General features: G+C 41.9%; 1 protein-coding gene across 3 annotated transcripts; it reads right to left on the reverse strand.

The window, feature by feature from the left end:
- Positions 1-94: 94 nt before the first annotated feature.
- Positions 95-18,722, reverse strand: KATNBL1 (katanin regulatory subunit B1 like 1). 3 transcript variants are annotated; one of them, XR_014789278.1, is made up of 10 exons: positions 16,368-16,644; positions 10,886-11,013; positions 8,136-8,176; positions 6,987-7,269; positions 5,085-5,203; positions 4,635-4,685; positions 4,460-4,542; positions 3,729-3,818; positions 2,971-3,064; positions 95-1,530 (listed from the first exon to the last, which is right to left on the reverse strand). XR_014789278.1 is itself a non-coding variant. In XM_084844940.1 (10 exons), the coding sequence occupies exons 2-10, from the start codon at positions 10,997-10,999 to the stop codon at positions 1,498-1,500; spliced, it is 915 nt and encodes a 304-aa protein (XP_084701066.1). In that variant the 5' UTR covers positions 11,000-11,013; positions 18,589-18,722; the 3' UTR covers positions 95-1,497. The 3 variants fall into 3 exon arrangements, 2 of the variants coding, with proteins under 2 accessions (XP_084701066.1, XP_084701058.1); XM_084844940.1 differs by lacking the exon at positions 16,368-16,644 and adding an exon at positions 18,589-18,722 and having other exon boundaries at positions 4,460-4,549; XM_084844932.1 differs by having other exon boundaries at positions 4,460-4,549.
- Between the last annotated feature and the right edge of the window lie 4,235 nt (positions 18,723-22,957).

Raw genomic sequence — 22,957 nt, forward strand, 5'->3', positions numbered from 1 at the left:
AGAAGCAGCTGAAGTACAATCCTGAGACATATTTAAGTATCAAAAGTACAGTGAATTATCAACTTGCTTGATATGCTGCAAAAATACATTTCAGTTTGTTTTTGTGCACAGCTGGCACTTCATAGAATTTTATTTGGACAAACATATTTACTAGTTACATAAAACACAGGTGCCATCCCACAAACCCATCAAGCTCTGTTTTTCTTTTTAATACAGCTGGTAAGTCACAGCAGGTTGAACTAAAATATCACAAATTAGTAAAACAAAGTACAGCTGTAAACTTTTGCACTGGATGTATTGCATTCATGTTCCAGTTAAGTTTAAATGTTAAGTTAGGAATATGGCGAGATGGCAACTACATTTGCAAGAGCTGCGGCAACGTTTGTTAGAGGAGGTAGCAGATGCGTTGTTAATCTGAAAAGCGCAGGCCTACCCCGCCTGTAAACATTTCTAGGGGCGGGAGTTATAAATATCTGAAGTACAGCAGAAGAGGTTCTGAGTGGGGTGAGATACCCAGGTATTAATCTGAACTTAATTAAAACAGTAGTAACATTTAGTATGTTTACTCAAATCTGTGTAATTTAAACAATTCAGAATATATTAGAAAAATTATGTATTAAAAATGCTAGGTGTACAGATTAACTATTCTGCTGATATTTGCAGTCAACTTTCCTCCATGCCTAAATTTTAGTACTCTTTCAATTAGATCATACAATTATTTAAGTAGTCAGTCAGTGGAAATATCCACTTAAATATATTTAAGTGTGCAAAATGTTTCAAAATGATTTGTACACATTTAGTGTAAACACCCTGATATTTGTTTAGTAGTTTCCATCCCTCTATATAGTATCTTAATATATTGGCTATATGGTATCTTAACATATTGGCTATTTGCAATACAAGTAGTTAAGGCCTCTTGCTATATACAGTTTCTCAGTAGTGCAACAAAAACAGTCTTTAATATCTTGATTAATATAGCAGACACACATTTCAGAATTTCAATACAGCAAAACCGCAAAATTTTAACATATCTTGAAAATATACACATTTTTACAGTTCATATGAAAAACAAAGTTTAAAAAATATTTATGGCAACTGGTCTCTCGTGGTTCCTAGTAACTAGTTCTGCAATTCTGTCTTCACAATTAAGTTTTGCTGTTTTACACAATTATGTAGTAGAAACACTTTCATGACTTCACCAGGTAACTGAACAAATCCCCAAATGCAGCAAAGGCATACATACAGTTTTCATAGTGCTCTTTCACCTCACTGAAGTAAAAGTTGCTCCTATTAGAATTTTTTCCACTTCAATGTGAAGCAGATGGATTTTTAGTGGTTGCATTAAACAGTCTAACGGTCTAGTCCTCTTCTGTCAAAGACAGTTCTCAGAAGAAAAGTCCTTTTAGAAATTATAGTTCAGTGTTACTTGAAAGGTTTTCTTAGCCAACGCACACTAGCATGTGTGCACACGCACGCAGACACTGTCTTCAAGGAACGTCAATGCAGTTGTAATAAATAAGCATCCACATCCTAAAAAAAGCAGAAAGAAAAAAAGACATTAATTCAAAAAGCAATTCATAGCACACAGTAGGACTGGAAATCCAAGGGGAGGCTACCACTGCTTCTTTGAACTGATGCAATCATTGTGCAGCCATTTAAGGGCATTTTCCAAGTAGCATTTATTTCCAGACAGGAATACCATTTTTCAAGATTGATCATCCACCTGGACATTTCTAGGATGATTTAGTGAACTCCTTCCTGCATGCATCTCTTACCTTGCTCATAAATATTCCTTCCTAGAAATCCAAATGGATAAGATAGTCCCCACCCCATTGTAAGTACCTACAAAATAATTACATCAAGCATTTGAAGTGTTACACTGGAATTGTTGCTTCATTTTGAAATGCTGGATCTCTAGGTACAGTTCCTCTATATGCACACACCCTCTTCTTTCAGCAACAGACACTATGCTAAGCATGCATACAGGGAAATTTCCCCCTCTTCTGTACATGTCTATTAGCCTTTCTAGATAGCACCAAGACCTCAACTGAGAGCTATCAAGAAATAGTAAAATGGAAGGCGCATCTTGTGTTCTTTCATTCCCCACCCTCTTGCCCATAGCCATTTCAGGAAGCAACGAGGAAGAAGATGATACAAACAGAGGAAGATCCAGTCATGTCTGTGCAAGGGCATGATTCTCTCCTCAACCATGCATGCTTCTCCATGAGAGCTGGTGTAGCAAAACGCCTAAGAGGCTGAGGGAGAATCAGGTAGTCTCTGGTTTGAATCTCACCTCTGCCATGAACTCAGCAGGTTGCTTAAGTAAACTTCTCTGTCTCTGCCTCTCAGCCTCTTATCTACAATATAGGTACAATACTTTTAATCTCTCTTACAGGGTTATTGCAAGGTTTGCAACAAGATAAAGTGAAGCCCTTTGAATAATAAGTTGCTCTATAAATGTTAAGTATTATTAGGATTATGCCTTCTTATCTACAACCTAATTTTAACAATAAGGCTTACACCCTCCCCTCTATTTTAAATTTTCATCTGTTGCTTCCTAGGATTTTTTTCCCTTTGACTAAGGAAGGCACAGTAAGAAAAGCAAGGGTCAGGCGGATGATCGGGCAAAAGAACCAAGAGGTGAGAAATGGATACCAAGCAGAGACTCAAGAGCAGATACACAATAGAGCAATAAGCCAGGCTTATTCAACCCAACTTTCTTTATTCACCTTAATAAGGAAAAGAAGGGGAAGGTGTAGAAGTTGATAGATAAGGTAGGCTAATGCAAAATTTGTAGGTCCATGGCCATATCAGTACATCAGGCAAAATAATGAGCTGATGTATGGAGACCCAGTTCAGATTTCCAATTAACACACCACAAAGAAATAAAGCAACTCACTACAATTTAACTCTAAGTCAGTTTATATACATTTAACACTGTGAAGCTAGATTTATAAGTCTAATTATTACCTTTGCTATATTACCCGTATATCCTGGAACCAATGTAAGATGATTTTCTTGTTTCCACAATCCACATAATTGTTCCTTTAAAATCTGAATATTACTATGAAAGAAAGGCATAGGTATGGAATTATACAGCAGTTAGAAGTGTACTGCGGTAGCTGTCTTAGCAGGATTTCAGACACAGATTGTGAAGGGCTCAAACAGGCTTTAGAGAAAAAAAAAGCTAATCTAGAAGTACATTATTTTCTTGACAAAAAACAGTGGAAAAAACCTTCATCTGTACTTTGAGGAGGTCACAATACACATAAATGGTGGACGGGCTGGAACTACATCAGGTCTCAACTTTATTGTTACTTTGGAGTACTATTTGCTGCTTCATGTTCCAGGAAAACCTTTGTATTTTGGCCTCAATACTACATGCCCTTCATCTGATCATAAATTTAATGAGAGAAAGTATGGTATGTATGTATGTATGTATGTATGTATTACATTTCTAATCCACCCAATAACTAATGTTCTCTGGGTGGATTACAGTTAAAAACTAGTTAAAAACGTTGCAAGACAGAATGTTCTCTTTAAAATTATATTGTTTAACTTGATTGATTTTAGAGCTGCTCCAAGCAGTTTGCCTAGAAAATCTAGTTCTTTCCTGGAATCAGAGGTGCATCTATGATTTCTAATGATTAGAAAACATGCAAAAAATGTTTCAGGCAGTCTCTAGATCTTGACAGTCAGGAAGTGCAACACTGCTGTAATAAGCTTACCCATCCTCTATCTTTTCTGTATGGGCAGAGAGCTCTGACCACCATCTCTTAATCACAGCCTGGAGCCAATTTAAACCAACAATCACATATCTGAAACAAAAAAAAAATTAGTTACAAAAGATGCTGAAGGGGAATTCAAGCCCAAGAAGAAATCTGCTCAGACAATTCATTGGCAAAATGTTGCTTCAGAGAAACAGAAGAAAACTGGCATGGGGAGAGCTAGTAGCGAAGGATCTTCCCACTACATTTACTACAGGGTCAAGGACATTTTCTTCTGGAGGCAAAGTGGAAGTGTTTTTCTTCAGATGCACAGTCTACTATCACTGAATTTGTGACGGAAAGAAATTTTCTTCCAGATCACTCTGTCTCGAAACCCAAGGGTTTAATTTTCTGGGTATCTTTTTACTTGAACTGGATTAAGCAACTGAACCTATTTAGATGGCTTCGTTAAGCTACTCTTTGAATTGGGGTGGGAACATCCAACATGGCTATTTTTTGCAGGTTACAAGCAGAAAGTATGTGATCAAGATGAGGAAAGTTGAGAGAGAGAGAGAGAGAGAGAGAGAGAGAGAGTTAGCACAAGGAAGCAGACTACATGATCAGGAAGACTAATCTAGCCATGTAATTCTATGAATATATCAGAGTTAATAAATTGCAACAGCCAGTGGAGAAAGATTAACATCTATTTTATCATCTAACTATTCATAAAATAACTGCATTTTAAAACTTACTCTTCAAATTTGCTTTTGAGAATTAATTTTACTAATGGGAGAAGGTCTACACAGCAGCCAACAGAAATATATGTTTTTTCTTCCTGTAAGCTGAAACAAGGTAGTGTCAGTATACATAAACATATACTTTTTGAATATAAACTCCATAAACTCCCTCCCTTAGAACTTTTTTTACCTGCTGGTAAGGACAGGAAGGCAGTCTACCACTACACCAAGATCTTGTATCCTATAAACATCAACGAAAAATACACCATTAAACATGGCTTTGTGTAATTCTCCTACACTTGAGACTTTTAAGCTCAGTATTTCAGGAGTGAGCACAAGCATTTAAGTACAGTAGACTAGGAATTGCTTTTAAAAAAACACACAAACATCACATTTTCAGGACACAGTTCAGACAACCACAGGCAAAGCATTTGCGGAGGATTCCCACATGCTATAGAGTCCTGCTGTCCCTCATACCTTGTCTTTGGGCACTTCTAAAAGCAGCACTGGGATCATTAAGGTGAATGGAAGGTGTGTACATGTCTCCCACATCCACCCCGCTCTCTGTGGGGGGAAAGGGAATCCTTCACATACAAGTGCTGGGACTGTGGTGGGCTGGATAAACTTTTTCCATATTTACCTCATTAAATAGGCTACGAGCTCACTTATACTCCTTCTTCTCCAGAACGTTAAAGCTACATTCAGCCGGAGGTTTCTACTGAAGAGAACTTGTGCCATTGTGTCATGATCTTCAGAAACCTAGGGACATGGGAAAGATTTAACCATTAATTGCTCACAACTGCCATTCTATACTTTTCCTATTCTGTTGGGTCTCATTAATGCTACCATATACAGTTCCTTAGAGGTTATTGGATAATAAAAATGCTTAGATTCTGAAACAATTATGATTGGTAGTTAATATTTTATAAAGCATGCCCTAGGTCCAAGTTTGATGCACTATCCCTACAAATAATACAAGGAGTGACTGCCCAACCTTGCCCCATTCACCTTCTCCCCTCCAGAAAGAGAAAGTACAACCATAGTATACTGTTACATTTCCCCACTAGAGCAACAGCAACATGCACATTTTGTTTTTCTACAGAGATAGGGAAGACAGAGTGCAGTTGCAGCATGCTGATGCATTTCTCCAGCTGAGGAAAACCCAGAAGAGCACTGTGGTTCTTGTGTTTCCACCCACAGACAATTTTAAGTTATGGCAGGAGTTCTGGTGAGATGCCTAGTACACTAGACCAGAGATGACCAAATGCCTGTATCCTGGGAGACAGCCATTCTCCACTTTGGTCCAGAAGCTGGAACAATCTGACCTCTCTCACAGTCAGGCTTTCTCCTCCTCCCCAATGAGTAGTTTAAGAATTTTCATTAAGAAATACTGGAAACAGGAAAATTATAACTCGCTTAGAATAAAAGCTTACCTTTTGAAACAGGTATCTCCTTTAGTGATAAAATATTAAATATGGGGGCTGGGGGTAGGTTCTAGTAATTAAATGATGTCCCTGTTAAGAGTCAGTAGAATGACTGAAAATCCATCACCACGTCAGGTGTTTTGAAGAAAAACACTTTATAAATTGAAAAAAAAAACCCAAATCACTCTTTAGTAGTGCTTTGCTGGAATGGACCATTTCTTTATTTTATTTATATCCCGCCTTTCTGCTAAGAAATGGCACCCAAGGCGGCTTACAGAAACAATTAAAATAATAAAACAATAAAAATACAATAAAAATGTAATGATTACTGAAAAAATATTATTAAAAATAGCACTGAACCCAACAGAGGTTCAGCATGTACACTCAAGTGGTATGAAGCCACCCATTGGAGGTGCTGAGAGACAAACGTGCTTCCCCCACAAAGAGACAGAGTGTGTGAAGAGAGACTAACATCAAAGGGCTGCACATTGTCAGTTGCCCAGTCCCACCCCTCTGCCCCAGAGGCCTGATCAAAAGCTGCTACCTTGAGCTATTATATTTACTGCTGTTGGTATTCATTTGATATGTTGTAAGCCCCTATAGACACACTCTTGTGAAAAAGTGGCATAGACATAAACTAATGAATGAAACTAATGAGTGAAGTGGTGGTCCTTTCCAGAAAAGTGCATGAGCTGCCAATACAATAGAATTTATATGAAATATACAGAGTATCTTTGCTTCTTTTTCTTAAAACTGAAACAGAACAAGGTTTATCACCACATCCACAATTAAACTTTGATAGGACTGCCAGCAGTCAGGTAAAGTTGATTCAAGGGCTAGCTCTCATGTCATTATTTCTTGTCATGTAAGTATTGTTATTTTTGAAGTTATGGGGAATCACAAAAAGAACCACAGAGAACCAAAACTAATTTGAAATGGATGTGTAGCAGTCTATTTGGGATAAACAGGACTCAAGACATCCAGTGCTCTGCCTCAGAGAGTTTAAATCTGAGAAAGGCAGGCAACATTGAAACAAGAGTTTGCTAGGGAGCTTACTATCAGGTTTGACATTGTGTTTCATTAGTTGTTTTTAAACAAAGTATTAACGTTTAACTTACCTCCGAAAAAAACCCACTGTATTTTGATGAAGGGCTCTCTGTTTGTGAGCGGCTAGAATCATTGGAGTTCAGTAAGAATGTACGACCATCAGCAGGCAATTTTGCTGGCAGATTACCCGCACATGCCAGTTCATTTTCCTTATTTGCCATGTCACAGCCCCTGACTTTAGGGAGCTGTTTCTTTCTGAAACAAGGCTTTGGAGAATAATAGTGAACTTTTCTTCTGCAATATACTACTTTGAACAGAGGATGGGGGCTGGTCACAGTTTGTCCAACTGTTGTTCTGCAACAAGACAGTTAACATATATCATGGTATCTCCGCATATAACATGTATAAAGCATATATATGCAATGTTTTACAACTTTTTGCAATAAGATTGCCATTTACTTTAGAACACTTTCACATAACGAAGACTGTCCTGGCATAATTCAAGTCTGCCCTTAGACTTACATGAGAAACACTTCCATCAATCAACTTGTTAGGAGTGGCAAGATCTGGACCCATTTGAGCCACTGTTCTCTAGGCTACTGGACACCTTTACACCCATACATCTCCAAGCTCTCCCAGTACACACAGAGTTGAGGAAAAATGGAAACTGATGCACAATCAATCATGACCACGGTATTCTGATATCACAACCACCCTCACTCAATGAACATCTGCAAGGCATATTGCTCAAACAGGTCTGTACAACTTGTGACCTACTAAACTGGATGTAGCTCACCTGTCATTTAGTGGCTGGGGGGGGGGTGTATACTTCAGATCTCTTTCTTTTGTGAGGCAAGCAGCAAAAACAAGTGCAGAGGAAGGGTGTTTATCAAACACCTGACAAATCGCAGTATGTGTTTGGTGGGCTGCATTCAGCATGGTAGGTCACAAGTTTACCAGACATCTCTGAAACACTGAGGTAACTATCTTTAATGTATCGTTTTCCTGAGCAGAGATGGGCACCAGAGGGTGGGGTGGAGATGAAACACTCCATCGCCTCATTTGTTAGCATACTAATGATGCGTTAAAACTTAGTTCTAAGAAACAAGACCAAATGATGCTGTCTTTCAACAGCCTTCTCTGATCATTTAAATTGGAAAGTAAACATCTCTCCTAGAGTGTGAACTGTAAATATAAAAAAAATTATAATAAGCTCTTACCTGCTTATGCAAGAAGCCAAATGTTTTGCAGATTTCTTACCCTAGAAATAGACAGCATAAATGTTATTGAGAATGAAACCCCCCCAAAACAAAACGACTAGTAACTCCTTAACTTTCTAGGTTTTAAAAATGTATTTTCACCTTGTTTCAATTACTGCACACAATTGGTACCTGGAGAAAATCCATTTATTTTTGCTGTAGAGGAGCAAACCACCAAGGACTGCTCTGATCATCTAGCTGAAGGACAAGATATTGTGACATCCATGGCGAGAGGTGGGATTATGACATCAGAGATAGGAGAAAACTTTGTACTAAACCTGTGCTATAATATCATTCTTCTTGACTAATGAAAGGGAAAAAAACTAAACTTCATTCTCCTAACATGGAGACTGCTATTTGCCAACTGCTTAGAGAGAGAGAGAGAGAGAAGGTGGGGGAGGGATAATCATGTGGTTGATTTCTTCAAGTTAGCTACTATATACTGAAATATTAGATACTAGATGGGTCAGCTCTTGACTATTTTAACATCTGTTGTTCTGACTTACCATCTGGATTCCGCACATGACAACTAAGTGCACTAATAACTTTTAAAAAATAAAAAGGCCCAGGTATGAATACAAACAATATTTCTGTTGCCACCTTCGGTATCATAAATGTGCCAATTTATATTTGCAATCTTTGTGTGTAGTGGACGTATGGTGTTGGGGAAAGCCAATTTCTCATTTTTGAACAGCACTGCTGCTGTCAAACATTTCGAATCTATTACCCAAAAGTCAAGAGTTGCCTTCTTCCATCTCTGGTCTTTGGGGTTCTGTGCATCTCATTTATTTAGGCTCTCCTTTGTGCTTTTCACATTTCAACCCCTGAAGTGAAAAACTTTCTTCTTCAATTGAATGCATAGACCATAATCATGCTTCATGAATTGAAGCATCTCACATTGTATTATGACTTACTAGGAAGATTCAGATTAGTGAGAATATTTCCCCCCATTGTTGGGATAGGTACAAAGTAGATTAAAGGTTTTATGATATGGCAACTGGTACACCATAATGCAAACACTGGAGGATGTTTTAAACTGTTCTCCAGTTTCCCTTCTCTTTTGTGTTGGAATACAAAAAATCCCAGATATCCTATTAACAGGAAGTAGTAACAATAGCATCCAGGAAGATTTCCAGAAGATTTTCCTGTCCTACCTGGAGATGCCAGAGATTCAACCTGGGGCCTTCTGCATGCAAAGCATGTGCTCTACGACCGCACCACAGCATCCTCCATAAAATAACACATGTTACCAGAGTCAAACACACTGACCTTCTAGGAACATAGGAAGCTGCCTTATACTAAGTCAGAGCATTGGTCCATCTAGCCCAGTATTGCTGATACTGACTGGCAGCAGTTCTCCACAGTTTCAGGCAGGATTCTTCTTAGCTCTACCTGGAGAAGCCATGAATTGAACATGGGACCTTCCACATGGAACGCATGAGCAATACCACTGAGTCACAGACCCTCACCTAGCCAAAGACCCTCATCTTGGTACATTTGCCTGTCTAGATGGCCAATCATTACTCATGTAATGTACTCATTATAATCCCGTCATCTCAATCAGTTCAAAAGCTTCAGCTGGTGAATCACAAGAACCATAGCATGATTTATAAGCCACTGTTTATAAAAGCTACCAACCATCCCCCCTTAATTATGTATTGATAAAATAAATTATTTTACATTACATGTTTTGTACCATATTCTTACAATTTTAGAATGTTTGCTTGAAGATACTGCGACATTGAGGACAGAGATTTAATTAAGTTAGTATCAACTCCCCTCAGGCAATTTGGACAATTCTTCCCCCGTGTCCTGCCAATAATAACTTTGCTTCATGTTTTAGAGGCTTCGATCCTAATCTTCTGTGAGCAGAACTCTGCTAACGGGATAACCCACTGGTGGAAGAGGAAGGGGAAGGAGATTTTTGCCAATTCCCCTTTCCCCTCCAAAAATTTGTTCTGGAGGGTTAGAGGACCCCCTGGAGGAGTATGCAAGGCAGTTTGGGAGAAAGGGGAAATTGGTGATTGTCATCTCCTCTCCCCTTTCCACTAGCAGGAGTCTCTGCTGGATCAGAGTCAAACTTCCGTACATGAAAGGGCAACTCAGGATCCAAGCCAGAAAGTAAAAGGCTGCTTTCCAGTCATCTCTGAAAGATCCAGCTTTGATGAGTTTGGCACTGAATTACGGACTTACAATAAATGCTTGAAACTAATCTTTATGTAAAAAGGAAGAGAGCCAAGATATAAACAATAAAATAACCTCCTTGGTAAACTGCTGGAAGGGCATACTAGACTGTAGCACTGCTTGCTAGCCATTGTTTCACACAATAATGCCAGAAGTCTCAAAGAAATCATGATCTCCAGTCCCCACTAACCCCAAGGCAGGCTCTTCTACTCAGTCCTTGAAGGTTAACACAAAGCTAAGTTACAACTTCTTCCCTTTTAAAAAAAAACCTACTATCATGTGCTCAGTTTTTGGAAATACTAAGGTATCTCATGAAAGCTGTTAATAAATGAAGAGGTGATAATAGGCACCTAAAACGCATGTTGATTTTAATAGGGGAAATAGGAGATCCTTTACACCTCCAAATGGCAGGTCACTCACAACATACACTGATGAAACAGTAGCACTAGATATGCAACTTTTTCTGAACTGATAACATTGGTGATCTAATGCAAGATAAACATCTAAAAGCAATGGAAAAAACATACCTCCTTCATGTTCTCATTAATGGAACGAGAGCTCCTTTTTCTAGGGAGATCAACAGTACGACCCTCAATATACAATAGGTTCCGTTTTCTAACATTTTGGGCTTCAGATGCCATAATCACCGAAATCCCTGATTTTCAAGACAGAGGAAAAGTTAATTTACATTCTTAACATTATCTGTCAATGTTAAATCATTTAATGAATTTAACAAAAACATTTATTAGAATATTAGACACGATCTAGAGGGTGCATACTACATACACATGGATGTCTACAAAACTCTGTCAGTGTAAGTAGTTTACAATTCTAAGCCTTGAGAATATTATAACTGTTAAAAATGTTTCCCCATCTGTGATAAAGTCCAATAAGGATGTCTGAAGTTCTACATTTGTTTAGAATTACATGGGTTTAAAATTCTTATCCCATCTTTCTATCCAACAAGGGGCTGGATTTAACAATGCTTCACCCCGATTTGGCCCATAGGCATTGGGGTGGGAGCATTCCTGGTTGCCTTTGACAGTCCAGCACATCCGCACAGACTGAAATATAGTACATTCAAATATGGCCTATGAGCATAGGGTCCAATGGAAAAATTGCATGGCTCATTACCAGGATTTTACTGAGGAAACCAACGGTCGCTATTTTGGCTTATGCACTTTTGAATGTATGCACATAGGTTATATTGAAATGTTATGGACACATGTGGATGTCAGAGGTGGGATAGGTGCCTTCCATGAAGATAGGTAAATCAGGGGAAAGTATTGTTTGATATAGCCCAGAGAAGCTTAAGTTTTATTTATTAAAAACCTTATACTCCACATGTCTTTATAAAGTAAACTCAAGACATCAATACAAATATTAGAATATCAGAAACATTAGAGTACATGCTCTCAATTTCCCAATAAATCTACACACTGTAGCTGATCAGCAATTACTAGTCCAAGTCCCCAATCCAGTTATGGTTATTTGTGCCTAAGACCAGGCCTACACATACAGCGCAACGAGGTGGCAGAATTATGAAGTAGTAGTAATTAGTAGGGCTGTGCACTGCTTCAGCCCGAGGCCCGAACCCCGAGTCAAAGTGGGCTGATTCGGGTCACTTTGTGCCCCTTCTGAGGTGAAGCAGATGGGGCACGAAGAGACCCCATGCGGGTTGGGGGCTCACCGAAGTGCTTGGTGCACTTTGGAGCTTCGGCCCCCGGCCCAGCCCCCCCCCAGTGCCTCCAGGTCCTTACCTGAGTCACCTTCTCCTTGCTGCCACCTCCACTGCTGCACCACCGCCGCCTTCTCTGCTGCCGCCGCCATCTCCCAAGGCCTAGACGCGTGGCAACTCTTCTTCCAGGAGGTTGCCATTTTAAAAATGGCGACTCCCTGGAAGGAGAAGAGTCGCTGTGTGTCCAGGCCTCAGGAGATGGCGGCGGCGAAGACAGCAGCAGCAGCGGTGGCGAAGACAGTGGAGGCGGTGCGGCGGCGGCAGCAGAGAAGGCAGTGGAGAAGGTGGCTCAGGTAAGGCCCTGGAGGCACTGGGAGGGGGGCTGGGCCGGGGGCCAAAGCTTCGAAGAGCACTGAGTGCTTCGGTGAGCCCCCAACCCACTCTGGGTCGCTTTGTACCCCCTCCGCTTCACCTCGGAAGGGGCACAAAGTGACCCGAAGCAGCCTGCTTCGACTCGGGGTTTGGGCCGAAGTGGTGCACAGCCATAGTAGTAATGTAGAGATGTCCTTTTTAGGTTGTACATCTGAGGTCTGGAATGTCCCCCCACAATTTAAACTCTTTACATGTAAAAGGAATCCTAACTCTAGTATATCATGGATAAAGTTTCTAGCCCAGGCAGTATTTTATTTGCAATTTTTTAAAGCACATGCCCATGATTAAATTTTCTCACTTCAATATTAAGTTGCCTTCCAGTAATTATATCACATCTACAGTAGAAAATGTAGATCAGGCCTATATTTTGATGAAACTGTAGTCACACACATGGAGTGGTTGGTGTTTTTTCAGTTGAAGAGCCAAGGGCCTGAAGACTTTACAAAGATGCATTAACAGTGCAATCCTATGCATATATATTAAAAAGTAAATCCCATTGAGCTCAATGACCCTTACTCCCAGGTAAGTGTGTAAAGGACTGCCACCACAGATAGACTCAGAGCTACTCATCTCTGAGCATGTGTCATTTCCAGAACAAAAATCCCAGTCATCTTAATTAGCAAATTAAAAGTTATCTAACCAAGCTATATAGCTCAAGTGAAATCAGTTATTACATGAGTAATCTATAACCAATCAGCCTTGTAACAACTGAACATATTAAATTGGTTCTCTGGAATGGAATTCTGAAACCACTTACTGCTGAAAAATTGCACTTCAGTGACATGCCTAAGTGGCTTCCAGATTGCAGTTCCTAGAAGAACAATCCCAGTTTGTCATGTATACTGAAAATTATAACTATAGTGATATGCTGTTCTTCCAGAATGGCTTGGTGCAGTCATATTGCTACCTAGTTGCTTAACAATGGCTAGGCAACTGGGAGGGATCTGTAGGCTCACCTGCTCCCCCTCCTCATGTACTCCCCACTTTCACTTTCAGAGCTAACAACGGTTAGCACTCCACGCACAGCCAAAGTTGGTACCAAACAATAGTTTGCAAACACCCCTTTAACCATGGGTTCTAACTGTGGCTTCCCATTAACGATAGGTAGTTCCAAAACTGAAAGGGAGGGGGAAGCCCACAAGGCACCATGGTTAGGTGATGGAATGCTTAACATTTGCACTGGGCCAATGCTTTCTACTAATCTACCAATACTAACCACTATAGTAATCACGAAGCCCACTACATTACTTTAAAAATATTATTTCAGGTATTACAGCAAACAAACATGTGATCTTCTCCAGGCTAAACAGAGACCGTACAATGACAAGCCCACAAGAATTGTTACACATATTTTGCCCGCATTATTCTAGTCACTTGTGACTAGAGCTGTGGGTTTTCCAGAACATTTTGAACTGCATAAGGTAGTTTGCATCAGAAATTTTTGTTGTTGCATCTGAAAAATTTCTGATACCCCAGTGTAATTAAATTTAGCATGTTTATTTTATTTGTATTTCGTAAGCAAAAAAAGTACCCGTGTTATTTTTTTTTGTCCCAATACAAAAGCCGTTGACCTGAAATATTACAGGAAAACAATAAAATAACACTCAATGCAATTTAAATGTTATAATATACAGATTTTTTAAAATTGGAATTCTTGTAAAAAAAAATTAATCAATAGCATGTACTCCTGTTACATTGTTTAAATGTAATGGGAAAAAAAATAAAAGATACTGTTGATACACTCAGAGCACACTTCTATGGCTGCTAGGCAGTGCCTAGACAGCCACAGGACTTCTCGTTTTCTGGGAACTGAGCTTGGAGCCAGCACTCCAAGGTTGGTTCCCAGAAAACTGGCTCCCCGCCCCTTCCCCTGCCACCTCATAGGCAGCATGGTTCATCCTTGGCTCCGCACTTGTAAGAGCCGTGCGGAGCGGCCAAAAAGGGAGCATTCCTGAGACGGGGAGGGCAGAAGCACCATTACGACACTTCCTATGCACCGTCCAGCCTCTCCCCCCTAACTGCTCTGAGGCACGCTGGCTAGACAGCCAAAATCAGCCATCTAGCCACAAATGCAGGGCAGCTGGAGCGTGGAGGAGATCCCCTCTGTGCTCTGCCCACCCTGCATTGGATAGTTGGTCGCCTCTGAGTTTGGAGGCAGCTGACTATCTCCATAGGATTGCGCCCTAGTACATTTTAGCAACTGAAAGAATTATGCACAATATGCTGACAACCATTCATCTACAACTTTGAAACTGCCAAGCTTGCCTACTTTTGTACTTGCAACTGGCATCCTTTCATTGTTGCTAATTAACTCTTGAAATGGCACACTTTCCACAGAAAAATTGAGCCCTGGAAAATTTTCCATGGAAACATTTCCACCCCACATCACTGCTTGTGACATATTAATTTAAAATAAGACAAAGATAACATATCTAATTCAGTATATAAACTTTCTCCTGTTTCATCACCTAGACTAGAGTAAGTTCTCATCTGCCATTGGACAACCTAGCCAAGTGGCTATTTACAAGCATGCATTACTTTCTTCCTTGCCTACACTGACATGTCTGTCTTAGCAGTTATGTTTTTCTTAAATAACATATTCATTTTTATCCCAGTATAGTGCTGTGGACTAGTATTCACCAGTAATATGATACCACAGTTTAGTATTATATGCACAAGCCTTGGGCTCATGAACTCCTTCCCATTCCCCAGCATGTTTGCAAGGAGTAGACTGGAAGCATCTACTTCCATTTTCAACTAAATGTGGATTGTTGTTTGTTATTATGCCCAAACTAGCCAACTTCAAAGTATGATGAATTATCCTGGCTTGTTTCAACAAACCACAATTAACACTAACCACAGTTTGTCTGGGTTCAGACATAACAAACTGCTTTAGTTGAAACCAGAAATGGATGTTTCTAATCACCTCCTTGCAACCACACTGGAGGAGAAGGGAGGAGGGAACTAAACTATGGTTTAGTGTTACATGCAAATAGAGCTACTGATGTGCTAAACAGGTAAATATAGCAATTTTAAAAATCTAAAATATCACAGTTACATCCCTCCATTTGCCACTGCCACCACCACTACTGGAATTTCTAGTTACAACATGATGGGTGAACTCCTAAAATTATCCACAGGACTGCCTAGATACAATGTGCAAAGTTAAAACATTTAGGGAGCAATCCTATCTAGATAGGTGGCCACATAGGATGTGTCATACATAGGATGTGTCGTACCGCAGCCTCCTTCCCCAGTCTGTCCTCCTGCGGCTAGTCAGTTGCAATCAGCTGTCTAGCCGAAAAAGCAGGGCAGGAGGAGTGCAGAGGGAACGATCCCCTTTGTGCTTCTCCTGCCCTGCTTTGGATAGGTGGTCACCTCCAAGTTTGGAGGCAGCCACCTATCTAGATAGGATTGCTCCCTAAATGTTTTTAGCCTCCTTCCCCTGTCTGTCCTCCATAGGATGTGTCGTACAGGCAGTTACACTCTCCCCGCCCTGGAATGCCCCCAGCCATGCCCCTTTTCAGCTGCTCCACACTTCTCTTGAGAGTACGGAGGATGGGGCTGTTCCACGCTGCCTCCAAAGCAGAGCGGAAGTGGGGGGAGGCCGGTTCTCCAGGAACCGACCTCGGAGCACAGGCTCTGAGGTCAGTTTCCAGAAAACAACATATCCTATGGCCGTCTAGCCGCTGTCTAGCGGCCATAGCCTTGCTCCCTCCAAGAAATAGATCAGACAAGATTATCTCCCTTTGGTAGATGCATGCAACAGAACCACACAGGAAGGAAGGCCAAGAGAACCACTAAAGCAAGCAAATTCTGGACGTCAGAAAAAAATAGCTGGCTTTTTATGATAAAAATCAGGTGGTCTACACAATCTCATAACAAGCAGTGTACAATACCTGCAGTTTCTGAAAATGACAGTAGAAATACTTTTTTCTTATCTAGTTTTGGAGCTAATGACCAAAGGCTGACTTGTTTTGTAGGCATGTACAAATCTGAGAGAGAGAGAGAGAGAGAGAGAGAGTATGTGTGTGTGTATGAGAGAGAGAGAGAGAGAGAGAGAGAAAGACAGACAGACAGATTAAGCATTTATAAACCACCCAGCATCCCAAGAATACTTAAGCAGTGTACAAATTAAACACTGGTTAAGAGACAATAAAATATAAACTTGGTGCAACACAGTGGCTGGCAATATAAGATGACTGCAGTGACCGGGCAGGGATATAAAGGGTCCAGTGGTCAGATATAGACACACTTATACACACATATATTGTGATGAAGCAAGTTTACGTCCTCCTCTAATAGAAAGGGGCTTTAAGGAGCACCCTAGGCTATTTACTTACTGTCCAACCTTTTAAGAAGTTGTGACAGAATACTTAGCCACCTTATATTCAATCAACCTTGCAAATTAAGGGAAGTATCCCATTGTGCCTGTGTACCAGCAGGAGCTACTGCTAGCACAACAGGGAGTTAGTTGTTCTAAAAGTAATGTGAAATGAGCACAAATGATTTCCAAAATGGGACAAGTCAGAGTTCACAGAACACAATCAGCAAGAATGCAATGGCCCTGTTGGATACTGGCCAAAGTCTTAGGGGCAATCATTTATGTATAGAAACATTTATATACTGCCTTTTGGCTCCCATCAGGGCCCCCAAGGTGGTTCACAACAACAAAACACAATCCTGATACAATGAAATTGCTATAAAAATAAATAAATGCAACTGCCAGCAAAAGTTATCACACAGTTAAAACCCATTAAAAGTCTGGCGAATAGAAGTTTTAGAACTGTCCATCTAAAAACCATAGCAGAGAATTCCACAACTGGGGTGCTGCCACAGAGAACGCTATACTGGGTGTTACCACCAGCCACACTTCCCTTGGCAACAGAGCATGATCTGATGATGATCACTGTAACTGACTGGCAGGTTCATGAGGGTCCTTCAGATATTCTGATCCCACTTGTCTGACTCCACCGTCCCTAACCCTATGCTCCACTTGCATTTTCAACTTTTCATCTCCAGCCTCCTCTTCCCTCTTGTGCTACACACCTCCTCCCTCCCAAAGATAATAGAGGAAGCCACATCATAATTAGTACTGTTTCACACAATGCAACACTAATAGCTATTCTTTACCTTGTGCACTACCTCCATGTCCTTCTGTTAAACAGCGACATCCCTTTAAAATTCAATTGTACAGATATTTCTTCAAATAGCCCCAAGTTAGCCAAGGTTTTTTCTTTCTCCAGCTATAATACGATCCAATAAATTAAGAGCCAAAAAGTGTCCCACCATAGGATTTAGATTACCCCCCCCCAAATAAGGCACCTAGATCTACCTTTTACGATACATATGTTTTCGTTCTATTTATTCTGTAATTAAAACACACAGGCTTTAGGAGGGATATTACCCCAACGCAATACAGAACTGCAGAGGAACCCGGGTTTAGTGTTTCACGCTATGTGAAAAAGGCATACTAATGCAATCATAAGCATGTTTACTCAGAAGTAAATCCCATCCAATCGAATAGGACTTTCTCCTTGCTACGTATGCATAGGGTTGCAACCTTAAACATTCTGTACACCCAACGTCCGGTTGCTTTTGTAGATGAACATGGGCAGGGGCCATGAAAGAAAAGTGTAAGCAGCTATCCCACATCCTTCTCTTGGATTAGAGAATCGAAAGAATGGCGCCGGTGGTTTGAAATAAGGCGTGCCTCGATTTTTAAGGTACATTTTAGGGCTAATACCCATGCGGCGGGGGGGGGGGGGGATCTCGCACGACACAGGTACAGCCTTCTCAACAAGCACCAGATAGTGGGTGGCTCGCAGGCAGGTAGAGACTAGCCAACTTCATCCCCGCCCATGAACACTCCTCCCAACAGGAGCAGAAACCGAGGGGCCTCCCCACCGAGGGGCCTCCCCACCCAGGGACGCCCCCCCCCCCAACCAAGGAAAGATGAACAGCGGGGTTGGCGGGGCACTTTCTCCCTGCCCCCAACCGACTACCAGGCTCTCTAGAATCCGCCCCCGGCCTGTCCAGAGGCGGAAAGGAAGAACGTGTGAACTGAGCGGCCTAGCCGCCGCCGGGGAAGGATGTCCCAAGGACCCGGCGATCGCTCACCTGCTGCTGCTCATGGTCCAGCGCCGCTGGTGCTGCCGGCGCTGGCCAGGCCTCAAATGGAAGCCGCCGGATTGGGCGACGGCGGAGCCCTAGCGCCGCGGCCCACTCAGCGGAGCCAGCGCCATTCAAACTACGCCGCGCTGCATGCCGGGACCGGGGAATCCGGACAGGCGGGCCCGTCGGGGCGGCCCGGGCGCTTCTCTCTCCCCGCCTCCTCCTCCTCCTCCTCCTCGTCCTTCCGCGCTCGCTCGCTCGCTCGCTCGCCCCGGTCGCAGGCGCGTATACAGCGCTGCCCAGGTCTTGGCACCGCAGCCCCTCCGACGGACGGACACGCGGAGTGCACGGAGCACCGCTCCCTGCACCCCGCTTTTCACCACCTCCTTCCACGGTCCCCCAGTACCTCAGAGTAGTGACACCTCTGTTCGCCAAAGGCGAGTGCCGCCTCTGGATCCTCGACTCATAAAGCCGTTTTCTAATTAAAAGGCGCTTCGCTCCGTCGAACTGCGGGGGCCTGAAGTGAGCGGCTTGGCTGTCAAAAGAGAATTAAAACAGGCGTCTCAGCGTGTATGACCATCCCGAGGCCAGACTGCTCCATAATTAAAACCCGTGTCAATCGATCCATCACAATGGCCGATGTTGCTTGTTCCTCCTCAACCTTGCCTTCAATCTCATAACGCTGCAGGGCTTAAATATTACTGTCCTCTTTTGTGCTGTGTCTCACGGGCAAATTATCACCCTGAATTTGCCAGGCATAGTGCTTTATTTCCCAAAGCCTAAACTGGGTTAACGCATTACAAACACATCACACTGCATAAAGCGGATGCAGCAACTTCCATTTCCGTGGTGGTTTTGTTTGTTAAACTTTTCATCCTGAACCCACCACCAGGTATTCTCAGTAGCTGCTACTGTGTAGCATCAGTCCCCTGATTTTTGCGGTACTGCACATCTCCCTATCTTCTCTTTACCCCTTGGTTTTAGTGAAATCTATCATAGGCCAAAACCAACCATATTTCCTTTTTCTTTCCTGATGATCAGTCACTTTTATTTTGTGTATGTTTACTTGGGAGTATGTCACACTGAGTTCAATAGGATTGTTGCTGTAGTGCTTTAAGAATTTTACAGACATTTTTGTGGGTGCTTCTAATCAACCAAGAAGCATCATGATGATGTATAGATGTCAAATGCTGTGTTCTAAGTGTGTGTCAGGCTTGTGATGTTGCACTTTACACATGGTATTTTGTAAGGTAACATATATATTAACAAGTGACGAGGCAGTGTCATGAGGTGATGATAATAAAGTAGCTGTGATCAGAAGTAATTTGGTGACTAAACACTAGGTTCATTTATGGTACTTCTGAATGAAGAATACACCATCCAGATATTCAAAACTAGTACAGAGTCCAGAAGAATGTTTTCCTTGATGGTATTTATAGAGCTTGGGACCCAACTGTACATGTAGATTTTTTTTTAGATTTTGTGTAGATGTTAAATAGCATGGGGAATAAGATGGAACTCTGTGGGACCTCAAAGCATAAATGCCATGGTGGGGTCAAGAAGAACCCCCCCCCCCGGAAACAGCCACCCAAATGTGAAAGCAAGAAAAGCTAGTGTATTATTACAAGTGACATATCCAAGATCTGAGAAACAATAGGAAAGTTTCACTCAGCACTGTTAAGATTCCACAGGCAGCTGGTTGGCACTGTGTGAACAGAATGCTGGACTAGATAGGTCTTTGGTCTGATTCAGCATGACTCGTCTTACATTTTTATGTTTGAAATACTGAATTTAGTTTTAAAGCACAGCTCAAGGTGGATGACAGACAAGCTAGAATAAATTCAAAGACAAATACAAAATTGCTTGAATCTCTAGAGATGCCATATATGAGGTAAGGTGAAAGGAATACATGTTTTGCTTGTAAAGAAGATTAAAGGAGAATATGTTTCTCTAATCTTAGAGAATATGTTTCATTTATATTCTGTCTTTCCTCCTAGGAGCTTAAGGTGGTGCATACGTTTCTTCTCTCTCTCCCTCCTCCCACGCTGTATCATTACAAAAGCTGAGGTTAGAAAAACAGAGGTTAGAAAAATAGGAAACTGCCTTATACCAGGTCAGACCATTGGTCCATCCCACTCAGTATTTTCTCCACTGACTGGCAGAGGCTCCCCAGGGTTTCAGAGAAGGGTCCTTCCCAGCCGTACCTGGAGATACTAGCAAATGAACCTGGGATCTTCTGTATGCAAAGCATGTGCTCTACCATATCCATTGAGCTTCTTGGCTGAATATGGGATTTGCATCTCCTCCATCCTAGTTTGACTTGCTAATCACTACACCACACTAGCTCTCATACTGTTGGCAGTTTTCAAATGTTTTATGTCTAGAGATGTATTCATCTGATACACAGAGATTAGGACAAGAAGCTACTGCCAGGATCCAAAGGGCTACTTTAAATGTTCCCCAGTGCTTCGACATTCCCTGTGGAGTTTGTTGACTATATTTCTTTGAACAGCAGACTCTCATGCCAAATTACAAATTAATTTTCTGAGCCCTCTACATTTCAAAAGTGGTTTGCTATGCAGCATAGGAGAACATAAGAACAAAAGAAGAACTATGCTGGATCAGACCAAGGGTCCATCTAGTCCAGCATTCTGTTCATACAGTGGCCAACCAGCTGCCCATAGGAAACCACAAGCAGGACATGAGGGCAACAGCACCCTCCCACGCATGTTCCCCAGCAACTGGTGTACACAGACTCACTGCCTCTGGTACTGGAGGTAGCACTCAGCTATCAAGACTAGTAGCCATTGATAGTCTTTTCCTCCAGGAATTTGTCCAACCCCCTTTTAAAGCCATCCAAATTGGTGGCCATCACTACATCCTGTGGCAGCGAATTCCATGGTTTAACTATGCGCTGTGTGAAGAAGTACTTCCTTTTATCTGAATCTCCCACCAATCAGCTTCATGGGATGACCCTGGGTTCTAGTATTTTGAGAGAGAGAGAAAAATGTCTCCCTATCAACATTCTCCACAGCATGCATAATTTTGTACACCTCTATCATGTCTCCCCTGACCCTCCTGGATGGTGTTTGAGAAACTCAAGCACAAAGCATCCTTGGGCACACTATAATTTGTATGGTTCTTTGTATCCCGGCCAATGGATTTAAGCTGCAATCCAATGTATGTTTAGGGCACAATCCTATGGGGATAGTTGGTCACCTCCAAACTCAGAGGCGGTCAACTATGCAATGCAGGGCAGGTGGAGCGCGGAGGGGATCTTCTCCTCTGCACTCCAGCCACGCTGCATTTGTGGCTAGGCAGCCGATTTCGGCTGTCTAACTGGAGTGCATTGGAAGGGGTGCAGATGGCTCATAGAAAGCATCGTAACAGCACTTCCACAGTTCCCTCCCTACCCCCAGGAATGTGCTCTTATGAGGCAAACTGTGCCTCCTACAAGGTGGCAGGGGAGAGGGAGGGAAGTTGGGTTTCTGGGAACTGAAAAATCCTATGGCCATCTAGATGCTGTCTAGCGGCCATAGGGTTGTGCCCTTAGACAGAAAAAAGTCCTTCAACTCCCAGCATTCCCAAGCCAGCTATATAGGCTGGGGGCATGCTGGGAGTTGTAGGATTTTTTTTCTGTTTAAACATGCATAGGATTACACCTTAAGCCAGTGTTTCTCGAACTGTGAGTTGGGACCCACCAGTGGGTCTCAGCCCACTTTCAGGTAAGCCTCAGTGCTGCAGATTTCCCAGTGCCTCTTTGCTTGACTGCCCCATACCATAGTGATACTATGCACACTGCATAGGGAGGTGTGACCATGGGAGTTGGTTAGAGAGCAAGCCTACTATTTTTAATAATAATAATAATACTTTTTAAAAACTGGGAATAAAGAGGAAAGGGATAAGGGGAGCTGTTACGGGAGGAAGTGAATGTAAAAGCAACAGAAGGGAGGGATGAAAGAAACTAGCAGTTGGGGATGGGGTACACATTAAGCATGAAAGAATGGGAGAAGAAATGACGAGATGAGTAAGAATACATTTGAGAGGCATGTGAGGGGAGGAGAAAAACAAAATAAAATAAACAATTTTCTATACTTAGAGCAGGGGTCCCTAACCTTTTTGTGTCAGTGGGCATATTTGGAATTTTGAGGGAGTATCATGGGCAGTCTCACAAAATGGCAGCCATGGGGTTGTGTGGCTTGCTCATTCAAAACATGGCTGCCATGGTGGGCACGGCTAGTCACAAAATACTCATTTTCCAGAAGGCAAACTGCTGAGACTCATAGAAAAGTAACTAGACCAAGAACCTAAGTAGAAGGCAGAGGTGGGGGTCTGAGCTTCAAAATACAAAACTACCCCTTTGAACCCAAATAAA

The sequence above is a fragment of the Heloderma suspectum genome, chromosome 1 (assembly GCF_057233095.1).
Source record: "Heloderma suspectum isolate Gila_16-S chromosome 1, 16-S_ref, whole genome shotgun sequence".
NCBI lineage: Eukaryota > Metazoa > Chordata > Lepidosauria > Squamata > Helodermatidae > Heloderma > Heloderma suspectum.